This window comes from Monosiga brevicollis, genomic scaffold (genome assembly GCF_000002865.3).
Source record: "Monosiga brevicollis MX1 MONBRscaffold_7 genomic scaffold, whole genome shotgun sequence".
In the NCBI taxonomy this organism is placed as follows: Eukaryota; class Choanoflagellata; order Craspedida; family Salpingoecidae; genus Monosiga; species Monosiga brevicollis.
This window is the reverse complement of record NW_001865044.1, coordinates 712,166-729,143: the sequence shown is the minus strand read 5'-3', so window position 1 is coordinate 729,143 and position 16,978 is coordinate 712,166. Positions and strand designations below refer to the sequence as shown.

The 16,978-nt window shown below is 54.3% G+C and overlaps 5 protein-coding genes across 5 annotated transcripts; 2 read left to right on the top strand and 3 right to left on the bottom strand.

The window, feature by feature from the left end:
• Positions 1 to 109: 109 nt before the first annotated feature.
• MONBRDRAFT_24614 (uncharacterized protein) lies at positions 110 to 1,884 on the top strand (the record flags this gene model as incomplete). The annotated part of the gene is made up of 4 exons (XM_001745014.1): positions 110 to 1,000; positions 1,090 to 1,177; positions 1,298 to 1,532; positions 1,641 to 1,884. 4 exons carry the CDS (start codon positions 110 to 112, stop codon positions 1,882 to 1,884), a joined length of 1,458 nt encoding a protein of 485 aa, XP_001745066.1.
• A 477-nt stretch (positions 1,885 to 2,361) lies between these two features.
• On the bottom strand, positions 2,362 to 7,407 carry MONBRDRAFT_24613 (uncharacterized protein; the record flags this gene model as incomplete). Its single annotated transcript, XM_001744839.1, has 15 exons — positions 2,362 to 2,420; positions 2,513 to 2,581; positions 2,701 to 2,878; positions 3,201 to 3,263; positions 3,385 to 3,565; positions 3,653 to 3,776; positions 3,878 to 3,980; positions 4,079 to 4,158; positions 4,259 to 4,379; positions 4,458 to 4,528; positions 4,645 to 4,897; positions 5,055 to 5,119; positions 5,227 to 5,346; positions 5,440 to 5,872; positions 6,043 to 7,407. The coding sequence occupies 15 exons, from the start codon at positions 7,405 to 7,407 to the stop codon at positions 2,362 to 2,364; spliced, it is 3,285 nt and encodes a 1,094-aa protein (XP_001744891.1).
• Positions 7,408 to 7,950: 543 nt separating this feature from the next.
• Positions 7,951 to 10,275, top strand: MONBRDRAFT_32033 (uncharacterized protein). Its single transcript, XM_001745013.1, has 6 exons — positions 7,951 to 8,697; positions 8,798 to 8,965; positions 9,129 to 9,215; positions 9,298 to 9,384; positions 9,480 to 9,539; positions 9,680 to 10,275. Exons 1-6 carry the CDS (start codon positions 8,161 to 8,163, stop codon positions 10,211 to 10,213), a joined length of 1,473 nt encoding a protein of 490 aa, XP_001745065.1. The 5' UTR covers positions 7,951 to 8,160; the 3' UTR covers positions 10,214 to 10,275.
• Positions 10,276 to 10,734: 459 nt separating this feature from the next.
• On the bottom strand, positions 10,735 to 12,201 carry MONBRDRAFT_16299 (uncharacterized protein; the record flags this gene model as incomplete). Its single annotated transcript, XM_001744838.1, has 5 exons — positions 10,735 to 10,937; positions 11,062 to 11,329; positions 11,500 to 11,730; positions 11,870 to 11,994; positions 12,114 to 12,201. Coding segments are annotated over 5 exons (915 nt in total), but the record flags the coding sequence as incomplete, so codon positions are not given.
• A 1,275-nt stretch (positions 12,202 to 13,476) lies between these two features.
• Positions 13,477 to 14,479, bottom strand: MONBRDRAFT_20669 (uncharacterized protein; the record flags this gene model as incomplete). Its single annotated transcript, XM_001744837.1, has 3 exons — positions 13,477 to 13,542; positions 13,680 to 14,192; positions 14,389 to 14,479. 3 exons carry the CDS (start codon positions 14,477 to 14,479, stop codon positions 13,508 to 13,510), a joined length of 639 nt encoding a protein of 212 aa, XP_001744889.1. The 3' UTR covers positions 13,477 to 13,507.
• Between the last annotated feature and the right edge of the window lie 2,499 nt (positions 14,480 to 16,978).

Below are 16,978 nucleotides of genomic sequence, written 5' to 3'. Positions count from 1 at the left end.
CATGTGTCTTCGTGCCTTTGTTGGTGACTCTGTCAAACACTCTCTCTTCTCTCTCTCTTCTCTCTTCTTCTCTCTCATTTTTGGAGAAGGACAACCAACGAGCAGCAAGATGCGATCGCGGCGCGTGCGCCTGGCGCTGGCGTGCCTGTTGGTTTTGCTCGTCGCGGGCATGCCGGCAGTGACAGGACGCGTCAGTATTTTGGACTTTGGGGCTGTGCCAAACAGCAACAACTTTTATGTGGCCACGCGCAATGCCGCGGCGCTGATGGCAGCCGCTCAGAACGCGTCCCAGCTGCCGTTGGGGGCTGATCGCACCGTCTATGTGCCCCCTGCCACCTTTTACATGGCGCCGAGCAGCTATACCGGCTTGCACGACCTGACCTTTGAGATCGATGGCGAGTTGATAGCTCCCTTGAACATGTCCCTGTGGCCCACGGATGATCACAACAACTCACTGCCGATTTTCCAGTTTACCAACTGCAGCCGCTTGCTCTTAACCGGCAGCGGCGTAGTGGACGGGCAGGGTTACGACTGGTGGTGGCTCATCATTCTCAACATTATTCACACCCGCCCACACATGCTTTGCATGGACCTGTGCCAAGACGTGGAGATTGCCAACCTCCGCTTCAAGAATAGCGCCCAATTCCACCTGCGCCTGCACGACATTCACAACTTTACCATTCACGGCATTTCCATTGAGGTGGACGTTGAAGCGCAGCGCGAGCTATTGGCCAATCATGGGCTTCTCACCACCGAGGCGCATGCACCCCTGCCCATTGGCATCCCCACCTTTCCCCTCAACACTGATGGCATCGATCCCGCGGGAACCAAAGTCCACATTTACAACGTGACCATCCAAAACTTTGATGATGCCGTCGCCATCAAGCCCGCCAGTTCCAAGTTTGTGCTCAGCAACTGCTCTCGAGATTACCTGGTCGAAAACTCGACCGTGCGCTTTGGCGTCGGCATGACCATCGGCTCGGTGCCGCCCAACCTTGGGGTACGCCCTGCTCCCAGTACATCAGCTCTTGCTTGGGCCACATGGTTTCTCAACTGTCACTGACTTTGCCTCCACATTCGCGGGACTAGATTAATTGCGTGGAAAACGTTCTCTTTCGAAACATCCGCTTTGAAGCTCCCATCAAAGGTGTTTACATCAAGACCAACCCTGGCGAAGGTCAGCTGCATTTGCCGGCTTGCCACACCTCGAAGAATGTGCCACCCACATGCTCGATCTGCCTCTCATGTTGGGGCATGGACTCCTCGCGCGCCTCCCTCCTCTGCTCTTGCCATCTAGATGGCTATGGTGTCATTCGGAATGTAACCTACCGCAACCTGACCATGGAAAACCCGCTGTGGTGGTCCATCTACATTGGGCCCCAGCAGCAAAAGCAACCTGATGGTCATGGCCCTGGCTGCATGATCTACCCGCTCAACCCAGACTGTCCCACCAACCCACGCATCACCATCTCAGACATCACGCTGGAGGACATCAACGCCACCAACGCCCTTCTTTCCCCCGGCATCCTTCGGTTGGTTCCCAGTTGTAGCCCCATCGCCTGACGCTGCCGATGAACATCGTTTTCTTCCCCCAGCCCTTATTCACCGCAACTCATCTTCGCTGGCTGCCCCGTGTACAGCTGCAATGCCTCAAACCCCTGCACAAACATGGTTTTTCGAAACGTGCATGTTCAGGGAGGCTCTTGGCCGACCAGCTCCTTTATCTGCGAAAACTTTGATGGCACCTTTGACGACGTGAGCCCCCTGCCCAACTGTTCTCAGACGCCTGCGCAACATGTGCAGCATCCACAGCAGGTGGCGCTGCAGGGCAATGTCTGGCCTGCGCCTGTCATGTCACAAGATAAGGACATTCTTGCCGACTAGAGCACACTCATTAGGACCCGCAACCAGGCTCTGATGGTACGAGTACCATCCATGCCAGCATCCACCATGGGAAAAGCGGTGCTGTGCCCCGCCTGCTCCCACTAATTGACACTTTTGAAGAGATCGAAACGAAAACAAAAACAAAAACATCAGTCCAATGCCAAGAGCTTGGTCTTCCAGCCGGGGCAAGGCTAACTTAAGCAAATGCAAAAAAAAATGCGCTGGCGTTGACAGGGTTCGAACCTGCGCGTGCGAACACATGAGAGCCTAAATCTCACGCCTTAACCACTCGGCCACAACACCGCAAACCAATGGACTGCTCCATTAAGGATACTATACCTTAAATATTGTATATAAATAACAATGATTCTCACTCAAAAGTTTTATCTGACATTTTATGACAGCAGCTTTTGTTTTGTAACTCCTTCTTGTCCCATTCATTTGTGTTCTTCATCGATTTTCGAGAGGTCAAATCGTTTAGAATTGGCCAAATAGCAGCTTAAGGTCGGACATGCGTTCTGCTTGCCGCTCCGTCGCTGCGTGGGACACGGGGAGAAGGATGTCACATGCGGGGTGAGGTTCTGCTGCTGCTCGTACGGAAGCTCTCAGTGCTTGTGTGCAGACGAACCATTGCGAGTTAAGGCACTATGAACCAGCGCACGCTTTCTCTTCTGCAACGCCAAGATACGTTCCTCAACTGCACAATGAGCAAGGCAACGCATGAGATGACAATCATACTCCAACTGTTAGCAAGAATCATGTACACCCTGTTTCGGTGAGAGGTCGGGGTAATCGACGGCCACCCAATCTACGTACTGGAATCCCGCATAATGTAGCGCTTAATGGTGACAGGCTTATCCTGTCCAATTCGGTGGACACGATCAATAGCTTGGGCCTCCACGGCCGGTGACCACCAGGGATCCACCAATATGACATGCGAGGCTGCCGTCAGATTCAACCCCACCCCACCTGTACGCAGCGTCATCAAAAACACCTGGGCGACAACGGCATGACAAAGATGAAGAAGGGCGAAATCGGCACAGGAGAGGAGGAGCCCAATCTTTCAGAGTGCGGCTACCTGGATGTCTGGATCTGTCTTGAAACGATTCAGAACTTGCGCGCGGCGCACTTGGGGGATGCTCCCGTCTAATCGCACGTGTTGAAGTCCAGTGCCCTCCAGGGATTGCTGGCGTGGGGGATCGGAGGAAGGTCAGAGGAATCTTTGCAGAATTTGAACCTCAAAATCTCAGAGAAGTGAACCAAAGGTTTTGACAACGGAGAACATGGCTCAAGATGACAGCCTGCAACAGCCCTACCTCTATTAGGTCCAGCATGGAAGTCCATTGACTGAAGACAATCACTTTTGGCCGATCAGGTTGCTATCGTGCCGGAATTCAAGTTTTGGGTATCAGTGTAGATCTTGAATGCAACGGACGACTTGCTCCTGTCATTTTTCCTCAATGCAAAAAGGTGCGTTGATGGGGGGCAATGTGTGCGTACTTGTGTTGCCGCGTCAAGATCGGCCAGCAAGGCCTTGAGCTTGCTGGAAGACAGCCAGTGTTGCCGATCGTCCTCGTTGGGTGGGGCGGTGGCCGCACTCTCAACGTCCGGATCGGGCGCTTGAATGCGAAATAGTGACGAGCGTTGCAAAGGCTTGCGACACAGTGGACATTCATGGAAGCTGAAACAACAAATAGGATGATCGAAGCATCCCATGAGCAAGCACAAGACCACGCATCAGTAAACTGCTGCGAGAATTTTGACGTACTTATCCACAGCGTTCTCCATGCAGACCCGACACCCATAGTGCGCACAGGGCGTTACCACGGGCTCGTCAATTGTGTCCAAGCACACTGAGCACTCGGGTGGGGCCTGCTCCGTTGCTTTGGTCTCTAAAGAGCATGCAGTGCCGTCATATTGCAAGACGAATACAATCGCTGTGCTCGCTGCTCGCCGCGGCAGATGCACACTAAAAACATGATACCCTGCGCACCTTGATTCTGTTGCGCCGATGCGCCATGGCTGCTGCGCTGCAGGAGATAACGTAAATCCTCGGCCATTGTTGCCACGTGGTCTGCACGAAGGCTTGCATTTCCCTGCCACACAGGTTCCAGCAGACGAGCTTGTGTGTATTTCTCGAGGCTTTTACACGACGCCACAACGAGATGGCACCACATGCCGACACTAAACCAACCTGACGAGAGTCAGACATAAACTTGGCGACCAGCGTGTCAATGTCAGAGAACACGCCCTGTCGCGCTTGTGTGCGCAGGCCTATGATTTGAGCAGGGTCAGAATTGAGTTCAAAAACCAGGAACTGGCCCTTTGGACCGCAAGCCAGGACGCTGCGACTATCGGGTAAGCGCCAACATACGCTTATCCTCCCGCGCTGCCTCTTCCTCTTGCGTCATGTTGCGCAGGGTGAGGAATGGGTGGTCACAGGCTTGCCGCAGGCGCAGCAACAACTCCAAAATGTTGGCATAATTGTTCAGCACCTACACCCCCAATGTGAATGGTCTACGCTGCATTTCACAAACGCCATCACGGTCACGGATTCGAAATCTCTCCCTGACCTTGCCAGCGGCCTGAAATTCATCAAACTTGTTTTTGGAGCGCTGAAAGATGGCATCATAAAACTCGCGTTCTAAGAGCACAGACGTCCGGTTGACATTGAAAAAAAAAAAAAAAAAAAAAAAAAAGTTCTGTGTGATTGCAACTAGCAAATCAGCTTGTCGATGGAATGGGTGATGATGCCCTTACCAGCGGATGAGAACTCGAGCATCAGAACTTCGACCGACGAGGAGGGGAGCTGCACGATGGGCGATCCAGTCTCGTCCTTGGTATGCTTGGTGCGCCGAAGCAAGAGAGGGGCTAGAATCTTTTGTAGGGCGCTGATCCCAGCGTCCTCATCGCGCTCAAAGGGCTCTTGCACGTGCTGTCGCCAATACGAGAAGTGCGCGTAGGGCTCCACTCGCAAAAAACGAATCAGAGAGTACACATCCTCCAGCCGGTTCTAAAGTGTCAACCACCAGCGGAGTTTACATCAAAATGTTGCTCGTCAAATCGGCGTGGAGTAACCGCCGCCGCCGCCGCCATGGTTGAAACGATGAAATTTTACATAATCATGAACGAACGAACACGCATACAAACAAACAAGCAAGCAAACAAACCTGGATGGGAGTACCCGTTAGGACCCAACGATTACGGGCGGAGAGTTCGTGGCAAGCACGAGCGCCTGCAATGCGGGTCCACACCAGCACTGAGATTATTCGAACAGAGTTGCGCAAGTGCTGATGGGTCGGCGAGTCAGGTTGGACCGACGAAACAAATGCCTCATCTCACCTGCAGTGTTGCGGTTGCGGATCATGTGACCCTCATCCAGGATGATGCGCCAAAAGTGTGTCCCAAACAACAAAGAGGTCTGACCCCGCAAGTGTTGCATGTGCTCAGAAGTCACCACGCCTGACCAAGGTCACACCCACAGACTGAGGGGCCCGTGCCGATGCGTCACCCGATTCCCACATGAACAGTCAAGCCTGCAGTACATCTACGTACCGTAGGTTGTCAGAACAACGTCGTACTCGGTCCATATGAGCGCGGGGGTAACCGTAGAACGCTGAGCATGATACGGCAAGACTTTCATGCCCTCTAGGTGTTGGTGAACCTCCTCTTCCCATTGTGATAGCAGGGACACGGGACAAACGATGAGGGTGGCCTTGCTACCAGGTATTCCTGATGTGTTGGAGCTGGCCAGAGCATTGCCGACGGCTGACGCTGCCTCTGAGCCATCGCTTGACCTGCGCGTAGGCCGCGCATCGAGAAATTCATCAAGTGAAAGGCTATCGCGAGCTCGTTGCGTCGGTGCACCAAGAAGCGGCTCGGCACTCGAGGCATTGCTCGCTGCCGAGTCATGGTGACTCGCAATAAAGGATGGTGGCGCCGGCTGTGTAGCCACTAACGCGAGGGACTGAACGGTCTTGCCCAACCCCTGGGAACAGATCAACACAGGAGGTCAGATGAAGTCGCGAGACGGTAGCCCGATGCTTAACTTGAATGGATCAAATCCGAGCAAACGCTAAGCGCTCGCTATCTGGCATGTAAATGACACAGCCCCTCTGGCCAACGGTTCATAAAACGCAGGATGTCTCGACAACGCACCATTGCATCTGCCAAAATGCCACCACGCGCCTGTTGTGAAGCATGTGGAAAGTATACGGAAACGCGCCCGCCAGCCTGTTTCCAGAAAAAAGCATCTCCGCTGGCAAAGCGCATTTCCTGCCACAGAGGGTGAAGTTGGCGTTCGCGGCCAGTATCGCGGGCACTAGCCGAGAGCTGCTCGCGCGACACCAGCCACCAGAGAGCCTGTTTCTGGTAGGGTCGAAGAGTGCTCTTAACGCAAGCGTGCGGTTCAAGCGTGGGCATCAGCGTCTGATCGAGGCCCAACTGCTCGCATATGAATTGGAGGTCATTGTTTTCCTCTCCCTCCTCGTCCTGAGCACCGTCCCTGTCCGCCGTCTCGTCTGCTTGTGTAGAATCAGTGGCGGCATCTGCAGTGGATGGTCGTCGCAGAGCAGGCCCGCCATGCGCATTGGCGTCAATGAAACCGCAGTTGGTGAAGCAGGCCTGCCAGGCGCGCGTGATAATGGTCACCTCGAGGCCCTCTGTTGCGACGTTGCCCGCAAAGGCCTCGTCGGGGCGCTGGAGAAAGGCCACGGGTGATCCATAGATGGTGATGGAAATGTCGATGGTATCGGAGAAGGAAAGCTTTTCTGGGTTCTTGAGGTAGATGGCGGTGCCCGTTAGGCGGACGGCTCCCGCCGCCAGAAGAGGCCCAAGCCAAAGAGACGCCTGGGTAGATAGAGTACCCAGCTCATGATCACGTCCGAAGGTGACCGTGCCATGGTGTGAATGTCGCTTGTCGGGCAAACTGTAAGAGAACCTCAGAGCGTCTCCGGCACTGAGCAAACCACGGCCACTACGGTTGGCTATGCCCTGTACGATACACTCGCCAATGACCTTGGGCCAAGGCCCGTGTTCGAAAGGAGCTCGAATCTGCTCCGTGGCACTTCGGCCTTGCTCATAAAGGTGATGCAGCGCCCGATAGGTGGGCGTACCATCGCGCTGGGTGCCAAAGCGGTCGGACCCACGACGTTGAGTCGGATTTGCCTTGGTCCCAGTCTTGCCAGCCTTGACGCTGGCTTTGGACCCACTCTTGGGTCTGTTTTTAGAAGCGGAAGCAGCGCCGGTGGCGACAGCGGTCGTGTTTGCACCGGAACCCGCGCCTTTGGCGGCAGCACTGGTGTCAGGGCTTTGAGGCTGGCTCGAAGCGGTGCTCAGCTTTGGTTTGTTCCTGCTGATTTTACGGGACGGTGCTTGAAGGCGATCGAGGGAGGACGCGGGGCGTTTGGCATTGATTGAAGCCGGCCGTGCTGCCCCACACAACGTGCAACGAGGTAATAGCACGTTGTTGAGAAGCGTGCAGGCCGGGCAAGCCCACTGCTCGGGCGGTTGTGGTTGTGCCATTCAACCTGTCCTGTCGCGTGATTCAGTACCTCTCATTACCCCAGCATGACCCAGGTGCTGAGCCCAAGATGCATCAGTGACAACCAAGCTGCTGCCACGACCTCCAACCAGCCAGAGCGCTGCCTACAACAACTGAAACGACGTCAAGCAACTAAAAAAAAAAAAAAAAAAAGTAACCGTCGCAAGTGTGTGCTCTGCTATAACTGCCATTTAAGCGACATGTTCTTCACACCAATGCCAACACCTTTAAAAGCGAAACCACAACTTTAGACGCAACAACTGAAGAAAATCGCGATAGCATCTGCCATGCCAAGACATCAGCATTAGTAAGAGAAAACCAGCAAACAACAACGTCACACAAAAAAGAGAGAGAGAGAAGAGACAGTGACAGAGACAGAGACCACACAGAGGGAGAGAGAGACAGAGAGAGACAGCGAGACACACACACACACACACACACACACACACACACACACACACACACACACACACACACACACACACACACACAGGGGGCGGAGCGGCGTTTTTGTTTTTTTCCTCGGTCCTTGGGGACAGTGGGCTAGGGGGCTGTGGGACGCGGGTGCCAGCGGCCCTGCCTCCGTACGTGACAAGCTGTCTGCTTCTTGTACTTGTCAAGATAACGCAAGGGGCTGGGCGGGTAAGGGGCACCCCATCACAGGGTGGTGGTGTTGCGCTTGATATTTTTCCGGCAAGACGGGATCTGCGGCGTCAGTCTGTGGATCTGCCAACATGCCCGAGGCCGAGACAACTGCCGCAATTGCTGAGGAGGTCGATGCGTTTGGCTTTACCATTCGGCCCGATGAGGCGGCTGCAGCTGGGCAAGGCAAGGGCTCGGGTAAACGGGACCGGCGCCATACCAAGAAACACCTACAAACAGTGCGACAGCGCGAGATCAAGTGGCGCAAGATGCTGGACCTAAACAACTTTCGGGGCGGCCAATCCCGAGCTCAAGTGGAGGGCTTGCAACACGAAAAGTTCAGATCCCGCTCTTTCAAGGGCATTCCCGACTCGATCCGTGGTGAAGCTTGGCGAGCCCAGCTTGTGGATATGGATGCTGAACAATACCCGACCGACGCAGAGCTCAACGATGCCTGGGAGCGCTTTGAAGACCTGATGCCGGCGGAAGATACGCCCTTGTACAGTTCATTTGAGGTCATTGACAAGGATTTACACCGCACCTTTCCTAACCACGAATACTTTCGTCTGGCCGCGCTCCCTGAGCAAGCTGCTTTGCAAGGCCAAGCCCATTCCTCCAACCCGAACGCGGTACGCTTGCTCTTTGCTGCCCTTCTTGGGTTTACACTGCAAGCGTCATGCACCCTCATGCTCCTGCACATAAATTCCCCCCCCCCCACCTCCTCCCTAGAAGACGATCATCTCAGGCCAAGTAGAAATGCGAGGACTGCTGCGTGCATTTGCCCACCAACACCCGGTACCGGGCTATTGCCAAGGCATGGGCATGATTGCGGGCCTCTTGCTGATGTATGCGTTACGCAACGATGCCTACCGGATGTTCTGCTCACTCATTCGCAAGGTCAGCCGCCCAAGTGTCCTGCTCTCTCTTCTCTCTCTTCTCTCTCTTCTCTCTCTTCTCTCTCTTCTCTTCTCTCTCTTCTTCCTCTTCTTCCTCTTTTGGATTCGTCATCCTCTGGTTCAATCCCTTGCGACTCGTTGGACTCACCTCGTGTTGGCCATAGGAAAAGTACTTGCTGGACATGTTTGCCGAGGGTTTGCCACGCGTACAACTCTTCACCGGGGCTTTGGACTGGTTGCTTCAAAAGAAGGTATGGGACATCACCATTGCATCGTAACTTGCTGCCCTTCCGTGACAGGCCCCCCATCTGATAGTTGGTGTTGTGGTGATAGCTGCCCGACGTTGGTGACCACTTGATGGGGGAAGGCCTCATGGCCGTCATCTACGGCGTCGACTGGTTCATGTGCAATTTTGCCAAGGTAAAAATACGAAACCCCGCGCCCGCCTCCTCGCATTATCATTTGCCAGCACTTAAGGTGCCGGGACTCCTTTGGCTTTCAACCCTTGTCCACAGACACTGCCCTGGACCACAGTGCTGCGAATCTGGGATCGGTACCTCGTGGACGGATATTATGTACGTGGATGGTTTGCCTTGCTTGGATGAGCGACTTGCTGGCCTCGCTTCTATCTACCGCAGTGGATCCTTGACCTCAGCGTCACGAAACGGCCTCTGCACTTGCTTCACTCACGTTGTGATCGCTGCCCGTTTCTCAGGTGAGCTTTGTAGCAGCTTTTGAGATTGTGCGATTACTACGACCCCAGCTCCTAGCGTCCAACGACATGCAGCAGCATATGACGCTCTTGCGCAATCTACCCATTGAAGTGACGAGCGAGAGCGTGCTCATCCCTGCCATGGACAAGAGCAAACTTCGTTATGAGGATGTGGCGGCGGCGCTCGAGGCTAATGGATACAAACCAATGCCCGACCTGCCTGAGCCACGGTTTAAGCCACCAAAACCGGCCCCCACGATTGTACAAGCTGCTTCTGCACCCACTCAGGCTGAGCCTGTAACCAGCGCTGAAGCAGACGCCGGCGCGCCGGGCGCCCCAGTACGCGTGGCCGTTCAGCCCACATCAGACAGCCCTAAGCATGTGGCTGCGGCCAGTGATGAAAACCAAGGCCTGCGTGTTGTGGATGTGGACGACGCACTGCCAGGCACTGCCTCGGCCCTGCAACCAGCTCGCTCTACAGAGAGCATCATATCAAAGTCTGAGTCCCTTGATTTGGGGCCCAGTGATTGGGTCTGAAGTTGATCTGAGTTGTATTTACGTACACATCCGTTTCAAGCTAATTGTATCCACAAACCTTGTGCGCGCATCAGAGCTGCGACTGCAGCAAATTCATGTGGTGCTGAGGAACAGTGCCTCAATTGCGGTGACAAAAAGGAGAAAGCGAGCACATTCGAGGTCGGTTGCGGCGCACATCAAAACTGAAAGCGTGAGCCAAATTAGAACACAAGGGGGAACCCCACATACAAGAAGTAAGTAAGAACAGTCAAAAGGAGGGTGCAGTTCCTGGTGTCACCGACTTAACCTGAACAACAACGCCGAGGGAAAGGTAATGGGAAACGCGCAAGCAAACCTGGTCGTGATTGCGCCTGAAACAATAGCACAGATGGTGCAGAAATTAAGACTAAAAAAAAAAAGTTGCTTGTTGCATGAGTCAACACAAACAAAACAAAAACGAAAAACACAAACACAAAAACAAAGCTGTCACATGTAGAACACGTCGAGAGTGACAAACATAAACCGAATTTTGGCAGAACAAATTAGCTGAACAGTAGGGCCAGTGGACCATCCGTGGCCTTGTGCAGAAGCAGCAAGAGCATGGTGGCAGGTAGATGCCAGAGGGAGGCAAAGAAGAGCTTGCGGGCAGACGTATCAGTACCCTCGCGGTAGAACTGGATGGCCTTGTAGGTAAAATACGCGTTGATCAGACTGGAATCAACGAGAAAAGCTGTGTCCGTCAAGCCTGTATGCATACAACGAGACAAGAAGTAGTCCATCTGTGAGGGTTTCGCCAGCACCCGGCTTGTGGCGGCGTAGATAGGATGTGAAGACAATATTTTGCCAAAATGCAAGAAGCAATGCCGTACCCATGAGCGTCGAGCCAATGCAGATGGGAAAGAGGGCCGCGGTGTAGCGCAGAGCCACGCGGCGGCAGAGCATCGGGTCAGTCACAGACATCATGCGATAGCCCGCACGCGAGTAATCGGGTCGAAGATTCCAGCTCAGCGCATTGAAATGCGGGAATTGCCACGCAAACAGCACGCCAGCCAGCACGAGCGCCTGGGGATCAATCGAGCCGGTAACTGCTGCCCAGCCCATGAGCGGAGGAATGGCCCCAACAAGCGATCCAACCCACTAGGGTATACATAAAAAGAGCCAGGGTGAGTCTCGACGATCAACAACGAGCAAATCACCCCCTGGCAACGCCCGATCAACCAGTCTTGCTTTGTCGAGGCGACCCCGCATGATAACCCATCCCACCATCAAATGACAAGAAGAAATAGCGCACACGCTTTTCAACGAACCGTGTTGTACAACGTATGGCGCTTGAGCGGGGTGTATACACCGGCATAGAGAATAATGTTGCCGGCCCCGAGCAGCGCGACGGTCGGGTTGACGGCAGCGGCCAACAGCGCAACGCCAGAAATTCCGCAGGCCGTGCCAAACATCCAGGCACGGAAAGGGCTGATTTCACCGCTTACCAGCGGCCGATTCTTCGTGCGCTGCATTTGTGCATCATAGGGAATCTCGATCCACTGTGACGGGAGGCACACAATTGCCCGTGAGATGGCCAAACAAGTTCAGAAGAGCGGCAGCTTCTTGAGAAACTGGCAGCCCCGACCTCAACCCCCGGAACAATTTTTTAAATAAAAAAAAGCGGGAGGCAGGACCAACCTGATTGTACGTATTTGCAGCTGCCACACAGAGGGCCGTGCCAGCGGCCGTGACCCCGAAAGCGGACCAATCAAAAGCTCCAGGAGCCAAGGCAAAACCGCCCATTTCAGTCAGCAAGACAAGGGCTGGCAAGCACGGTCGAAGGCAAGGGCGGTGACACCAGAGGGGGTTCATCAGTAAGGCCGTAATGGTCAAAGGAGTGACACCGAAGCGATGTTGAACATGGAAGGAGCAAGGGTCGCACCACTGAGTTTTAACTTGGTGAGGCGCGCATAGGCACCGGGCAGCTCTTTGAGAGCCAGTTGCTTAGTAGGGGCCCAGGATTGTGTCTCGGCATCAATGCCGTCGCTCAGGACAGTATTGTCAGATGGGGACACGGTGGCTGAGGAAGGGAGGCTTGCCGCACGTACAGCAGACGACTGAAGTGCGCCATCCTATGGCAAAGCCGCTTTAATGTCACGGGTGTATCCAATGGAATAGGCCGGCGAGGGGCGCTAATTCTGGAGTGCAAAGTCCATACCTCGCGGGAACGGTGGGCTCGCCAAGACGTGTGAAGAGCCCGCAAAGAGCACGCTTGCTGAGACAACACAAGACCGCGAGCTCGCGGTACAAGCGTCAAGAAGTTCATCTTGGACGTGAAGCTAAGGACGCGATAAGGCATGGCCAAGGGTGCGCGTCGCGCACATTGAATTGTCAGGTGAGTCAATGTGCAAGGTTAGCATGGCAGGCGATCGGGACATTGAGCCCAGTCGTGATCCGCGCAACAAATGAGGCGCCAGGAGGCAACAGCAAAGCTCACCAGGCGGCGGTGCTTCGAATTTCGGGCACAGTTTCGTCAAGCTCGCACGTCAAAAGGGATGCGGGCCGCGCGCGTGCACGTCCAAAAAAAAAAAAGAAGAAAAGAAGAAGAAGAAGAAGAAGAAAGTCTGGAGCAGGCTTGCCGGTTGCCCGGTCCGTCCGATGCCTCGATCGCTGAATCCTGACTGGAAAGGAAACACCATCACCACCACCACCACCATGGATGCCATCAACACGAGGTCAGCTGTCTGTACCGCACGCACCAGCAATCTCCCGACACACACCCGATACCAACCCGACACCAAGACCACCAGCAGCCCCGAGCCTCAACGGGATGCGATATGGCAATCCCTTAACCAATCTTACACCCGCCCATCTACAAACCCCGCGTTCTAAGCATGGACTGACCGTCAGGCGGGCTGCCGTTGGGGCTGGCACTCACGCTCTCAATGGAGAAAGGAAGCACACGCGCTGGTAAGGGTAAGGGTTAAGGGTAAAGTGTGAAGCATCCCATTTCCCCCATTTCCCCCATTTCCCATCACACACACATCCCCCTTTCTTGCGCTGATGCAACTTTTTCTTGTATGACATTTGGTAACACCCTGGCTTGAGATAGCTGGTTGATGGGTGCTGCAGCTCGGGAGTTGATCGCGCCCCTCACTGGAGGACAGCAGGTGCCGAGGTAAAAACAGCATTTGGTTGTGAGTCAATTCATAAGGGTTGCAGGAGCGCCAAGAGAACACCCTGCTGGTTTTGGAGGCTGTGTTTTGGCGTTGCTGTTCTTTTTTAGTTTCCCTTGCCATAAATGCGGGCAAGTTCTTTCAACGAGGTGCGGGCCGCTTAGGGCAGGACCTGCAGCTTGCGGCCTTGCAACACTATGGCACACGGCAAGAGGAATGGTTAAACACGGGGGGGAAGGACATGGTGATCCGAAGAAAAGAAAAGAACGTCTGCGCCCTGCACTGTCTGCCTGCAGTGCTTTATTTGAGCGGCGGGTGTGCGAATCACTGACCTTTGGTCACATAAAGGTAGAAAAAGTCGCAGTAGAGGATGGTTTGGACGATGCCAGCACACACGGCAATGGGGTCAAAGTGCCCCTCGGTGTAGTATCGGTAGATCCAGTTGAGAATGTAAAGGGCGCGGTAGGAGCCCAGGGCAAAGAGGTAGTGGCTGGTGATGTTTTCTGCCTCACCCGTCTTGGTCACCATGAAGAGCTGGGGAAGAATGGCCACGGCTTCCAAGAAGATGGAGAAGGACCAAGCCAGCTCGAAAAAGCTCATCGAGTAGTGGAAGATAAAGGCCAGCAGAAGCGAGGGCACGAGGACAAACTCTATCCGGAAGGTATCGTGGTTGCCGTCATAGGTGGCCCGGAACTTGAAGTAGATGAGGTAGACGGTGGCGCACGAGGCGGAAATGAAAAGGAGCTTCATCACCGTGTTGTACAGCGAGATGAAGCTGAAGAAGAGGTCCATGTAGCGAGCCAAGTATACAATGGTGAAAAGAATCTGGCTGCGACCCGAAATACCTGCATTCGTCATTGTTCAATGAACCAAGACCAAGCACGAAAATAATCAACAGTGGAGAGGCACAGAGAGGCACAGAGAGACACATAGAGAGGGAGAGGGAGAGGCGGCAAATGAGTTGGGGCTAACGCGCACGCGGTGAATGCAGGATAGCACTTCACGTCGCAGGACAAGACTGGCACAGATGCAGGAGCATACCAGCAGCTGAGCGTGTACGCCAGATCTTGGCCAGCAGAATGAAAACTGCGAGGACGTGGGACACGTCGCCCATCAGGCGAAAGAGGTTCATCATGGCGCTGGTTTGTTGAACCTCTGCTCAACAACAAAAAGTTCTACATTTTGCAAGCGGCACAGAAAACGATCATTGATCAGAACAACGAGAACTTGGCCCAGTTCTTCCTGATGAGATGCCGGGGATCAACAAAAAAAAAAGTCGCTGCCGCTGCTGCCGCCGTTGCTGCCGCCGCCGATGCTAATACCAACGTCAATGTTCTGCCACTGGTACAGGTACAAATACTCTCTCTCTGGCTGTCTCACTGGCACCTTCGAGCGGGCTTGTGGAGCCGTGCAAGTCTCGAGGAGCTAAGAAAATGGCAAAATGGAAATCGTTCAAGGGCAAAGGGGTTCAGGGTAATAAAAGGGTCGGGCCACGGACACTCCGACAATTGGACGAGGGCCTCGCTGCTGTTGAAATTGTCGTCACCTGGAGCAGAGCTGAACCGGTTTTGCGACCACACGGGCTGATTCCAGCTCGGCCACTTGCTGCGATCGCCCCAAGCCCACCAGACCCTTTCCAACACCCCATGCCCTCCATCCAATGTCCATTCGCAATGGTAGTGTGCGGGCGGCACATCCAGAAAGGTCTCAGACAGCAGCAGCAGCGGCGGCAGCAGCAGCGGCAGCAGCAGTCGTCGTGGCAGGTTCCGTCTGCTTTACCTCTCGCCTGCTTGAAAGCCAAACGATGGGAAAAATAGAGCGAGAGACCGAAGGCGCCTTAACAAAAGAAGGCTGACAACTCGCCGCAACAGCAGAACATTTGGTAGTTGGCCCGATCCAAAGTGGGTATTATTTCCTGTACAAAAACCAACTTGAAAAGCATTCACAAAACCCGTCCCTAATGCATAGCTTGCCTCGACCCGATCCCCGTACGCCTGACTACCAACTGTTACTGCATCGCTGCTCTTCTTCTTTTGTTTCAACCAGTTTGTTCTAGAACAGCTAACAGCAACAGCAGCTGAAGGTGTACATGTACATGTAGTAGCAAGTTTGCAACAACAAAGGCAACAGACTGATTCTTTTGTTCTATCAGTGTGTGTCCCAACTGGATCAAGACGACAACGCCCACACACACATAAAGGGCATACTCCCAACGACAGCACAGCACAGCACTGAGCGCACGACTGCACAGCATACGGACCGGACCGGACGGACGGACGGCTCTGCTTCTTTCCTCTTGCTTGGTCGAGAACGTCGGCCTTGTTCGCTTGAGCTGCTGCGGTGGTGGTGCAACGTTACGGCTGCTCCCCTCTCCTTGCTGTTGACGTCTCGGAGCTGCTTCTGCCTTTTCGGTATGGTTCTCGTCGCACGCCCCAGCGAATGCGGCCGGTCGTCTCGCCCTCGCGTGCTCTATGGCTTTCTCTCCATCTCTTCCCATCCGGGAGGGCGGGGGGCGTTCTCCTTTGTAACTGGCTCGGCTCAGGCAGTTGTCCAAGGGGGAAGCGTCCTGCTCGTCTCTCTCTCGCTCCCTCTTGCCTCTGCTGCAAGCACTATTCTTGTGGCCCGTTCTGCTTCAGCCCTCACACTCGCTGTTGTTCAACCTCGCCCCCGCTCACAGCCAAGTCGTCGGACTCTTTGTGATTGATACACATTCCACGCTTTGCCCCTACTAATCGTCGATATGGAGGCCAAGGCGTTGCATGATTTTGCTGCTACCCAGCAGGACGAGCTCTCCTTTACCAAGGGCAGCATTCTCAAGGTTTGTTTGACTTTTGACCGAGCACCGCACACGCCGCGTCTTCGTTCTGCCTGCGCATAGCGTTGTCAGCTCAGCTCATTCCAGTTGACCTTGAAAATTTCCACCATCCCCACGTTCTCACCGCCATCAACCTTGGTGTCGTCCCCATACCATCCCTGCCTACCTCCACATGCTTATTAGGTGATCGACATTGACAGTGACAAGAACTGGTACAAGGCCGAACAAGATGGCCGCACAGGTTTTGTCCCTTCCAACTACCTGGATCTTTCCCCTCATGGGTGCGTGCGCTTCCAATTTTGCAACACGTTTGGAAGATTCCAGACTCTGGTGCCTCAATTCAGTGGTCAGGCTCACTTGTCCCGCTTCTGCATTTGCTCCGGCGTCAACGTGTGGTCTCGACTCCGTTGCAGTTGGTTCCACGGCCGCATCAAGCGCGTGGATGCAGAAAAGATCCTGTTGGAGGTGCAGTCGGATTGTGCCTATCTTTTTCGCGAATCAGAGACTGCCCCGGGCACCTTTTCCCTGTCTGTCCGGTACGCCGTGCATTCGTGCGCTCTTTCCCGCCACCTCCTCCCTCCAGTTGAGGATCAGAAGGGCGACGGTCATGCGTGTGGCCGGCATATTTACCTCCCATATTTGTACTGCCTCCAGTGTGAGCAACCCCATGGGCCAGGTGCAGGTGCAACATTTCAAGATTCTGCGCGATGAGGCCGGCAAGTACTTTTTGTGGGTCACAAAGTTCAACTCGCTCAATGAGCTCATCAACTACCACAAAACTGCCTCTGTCAGGTGAGTCTTCGCTTGAGCTACACC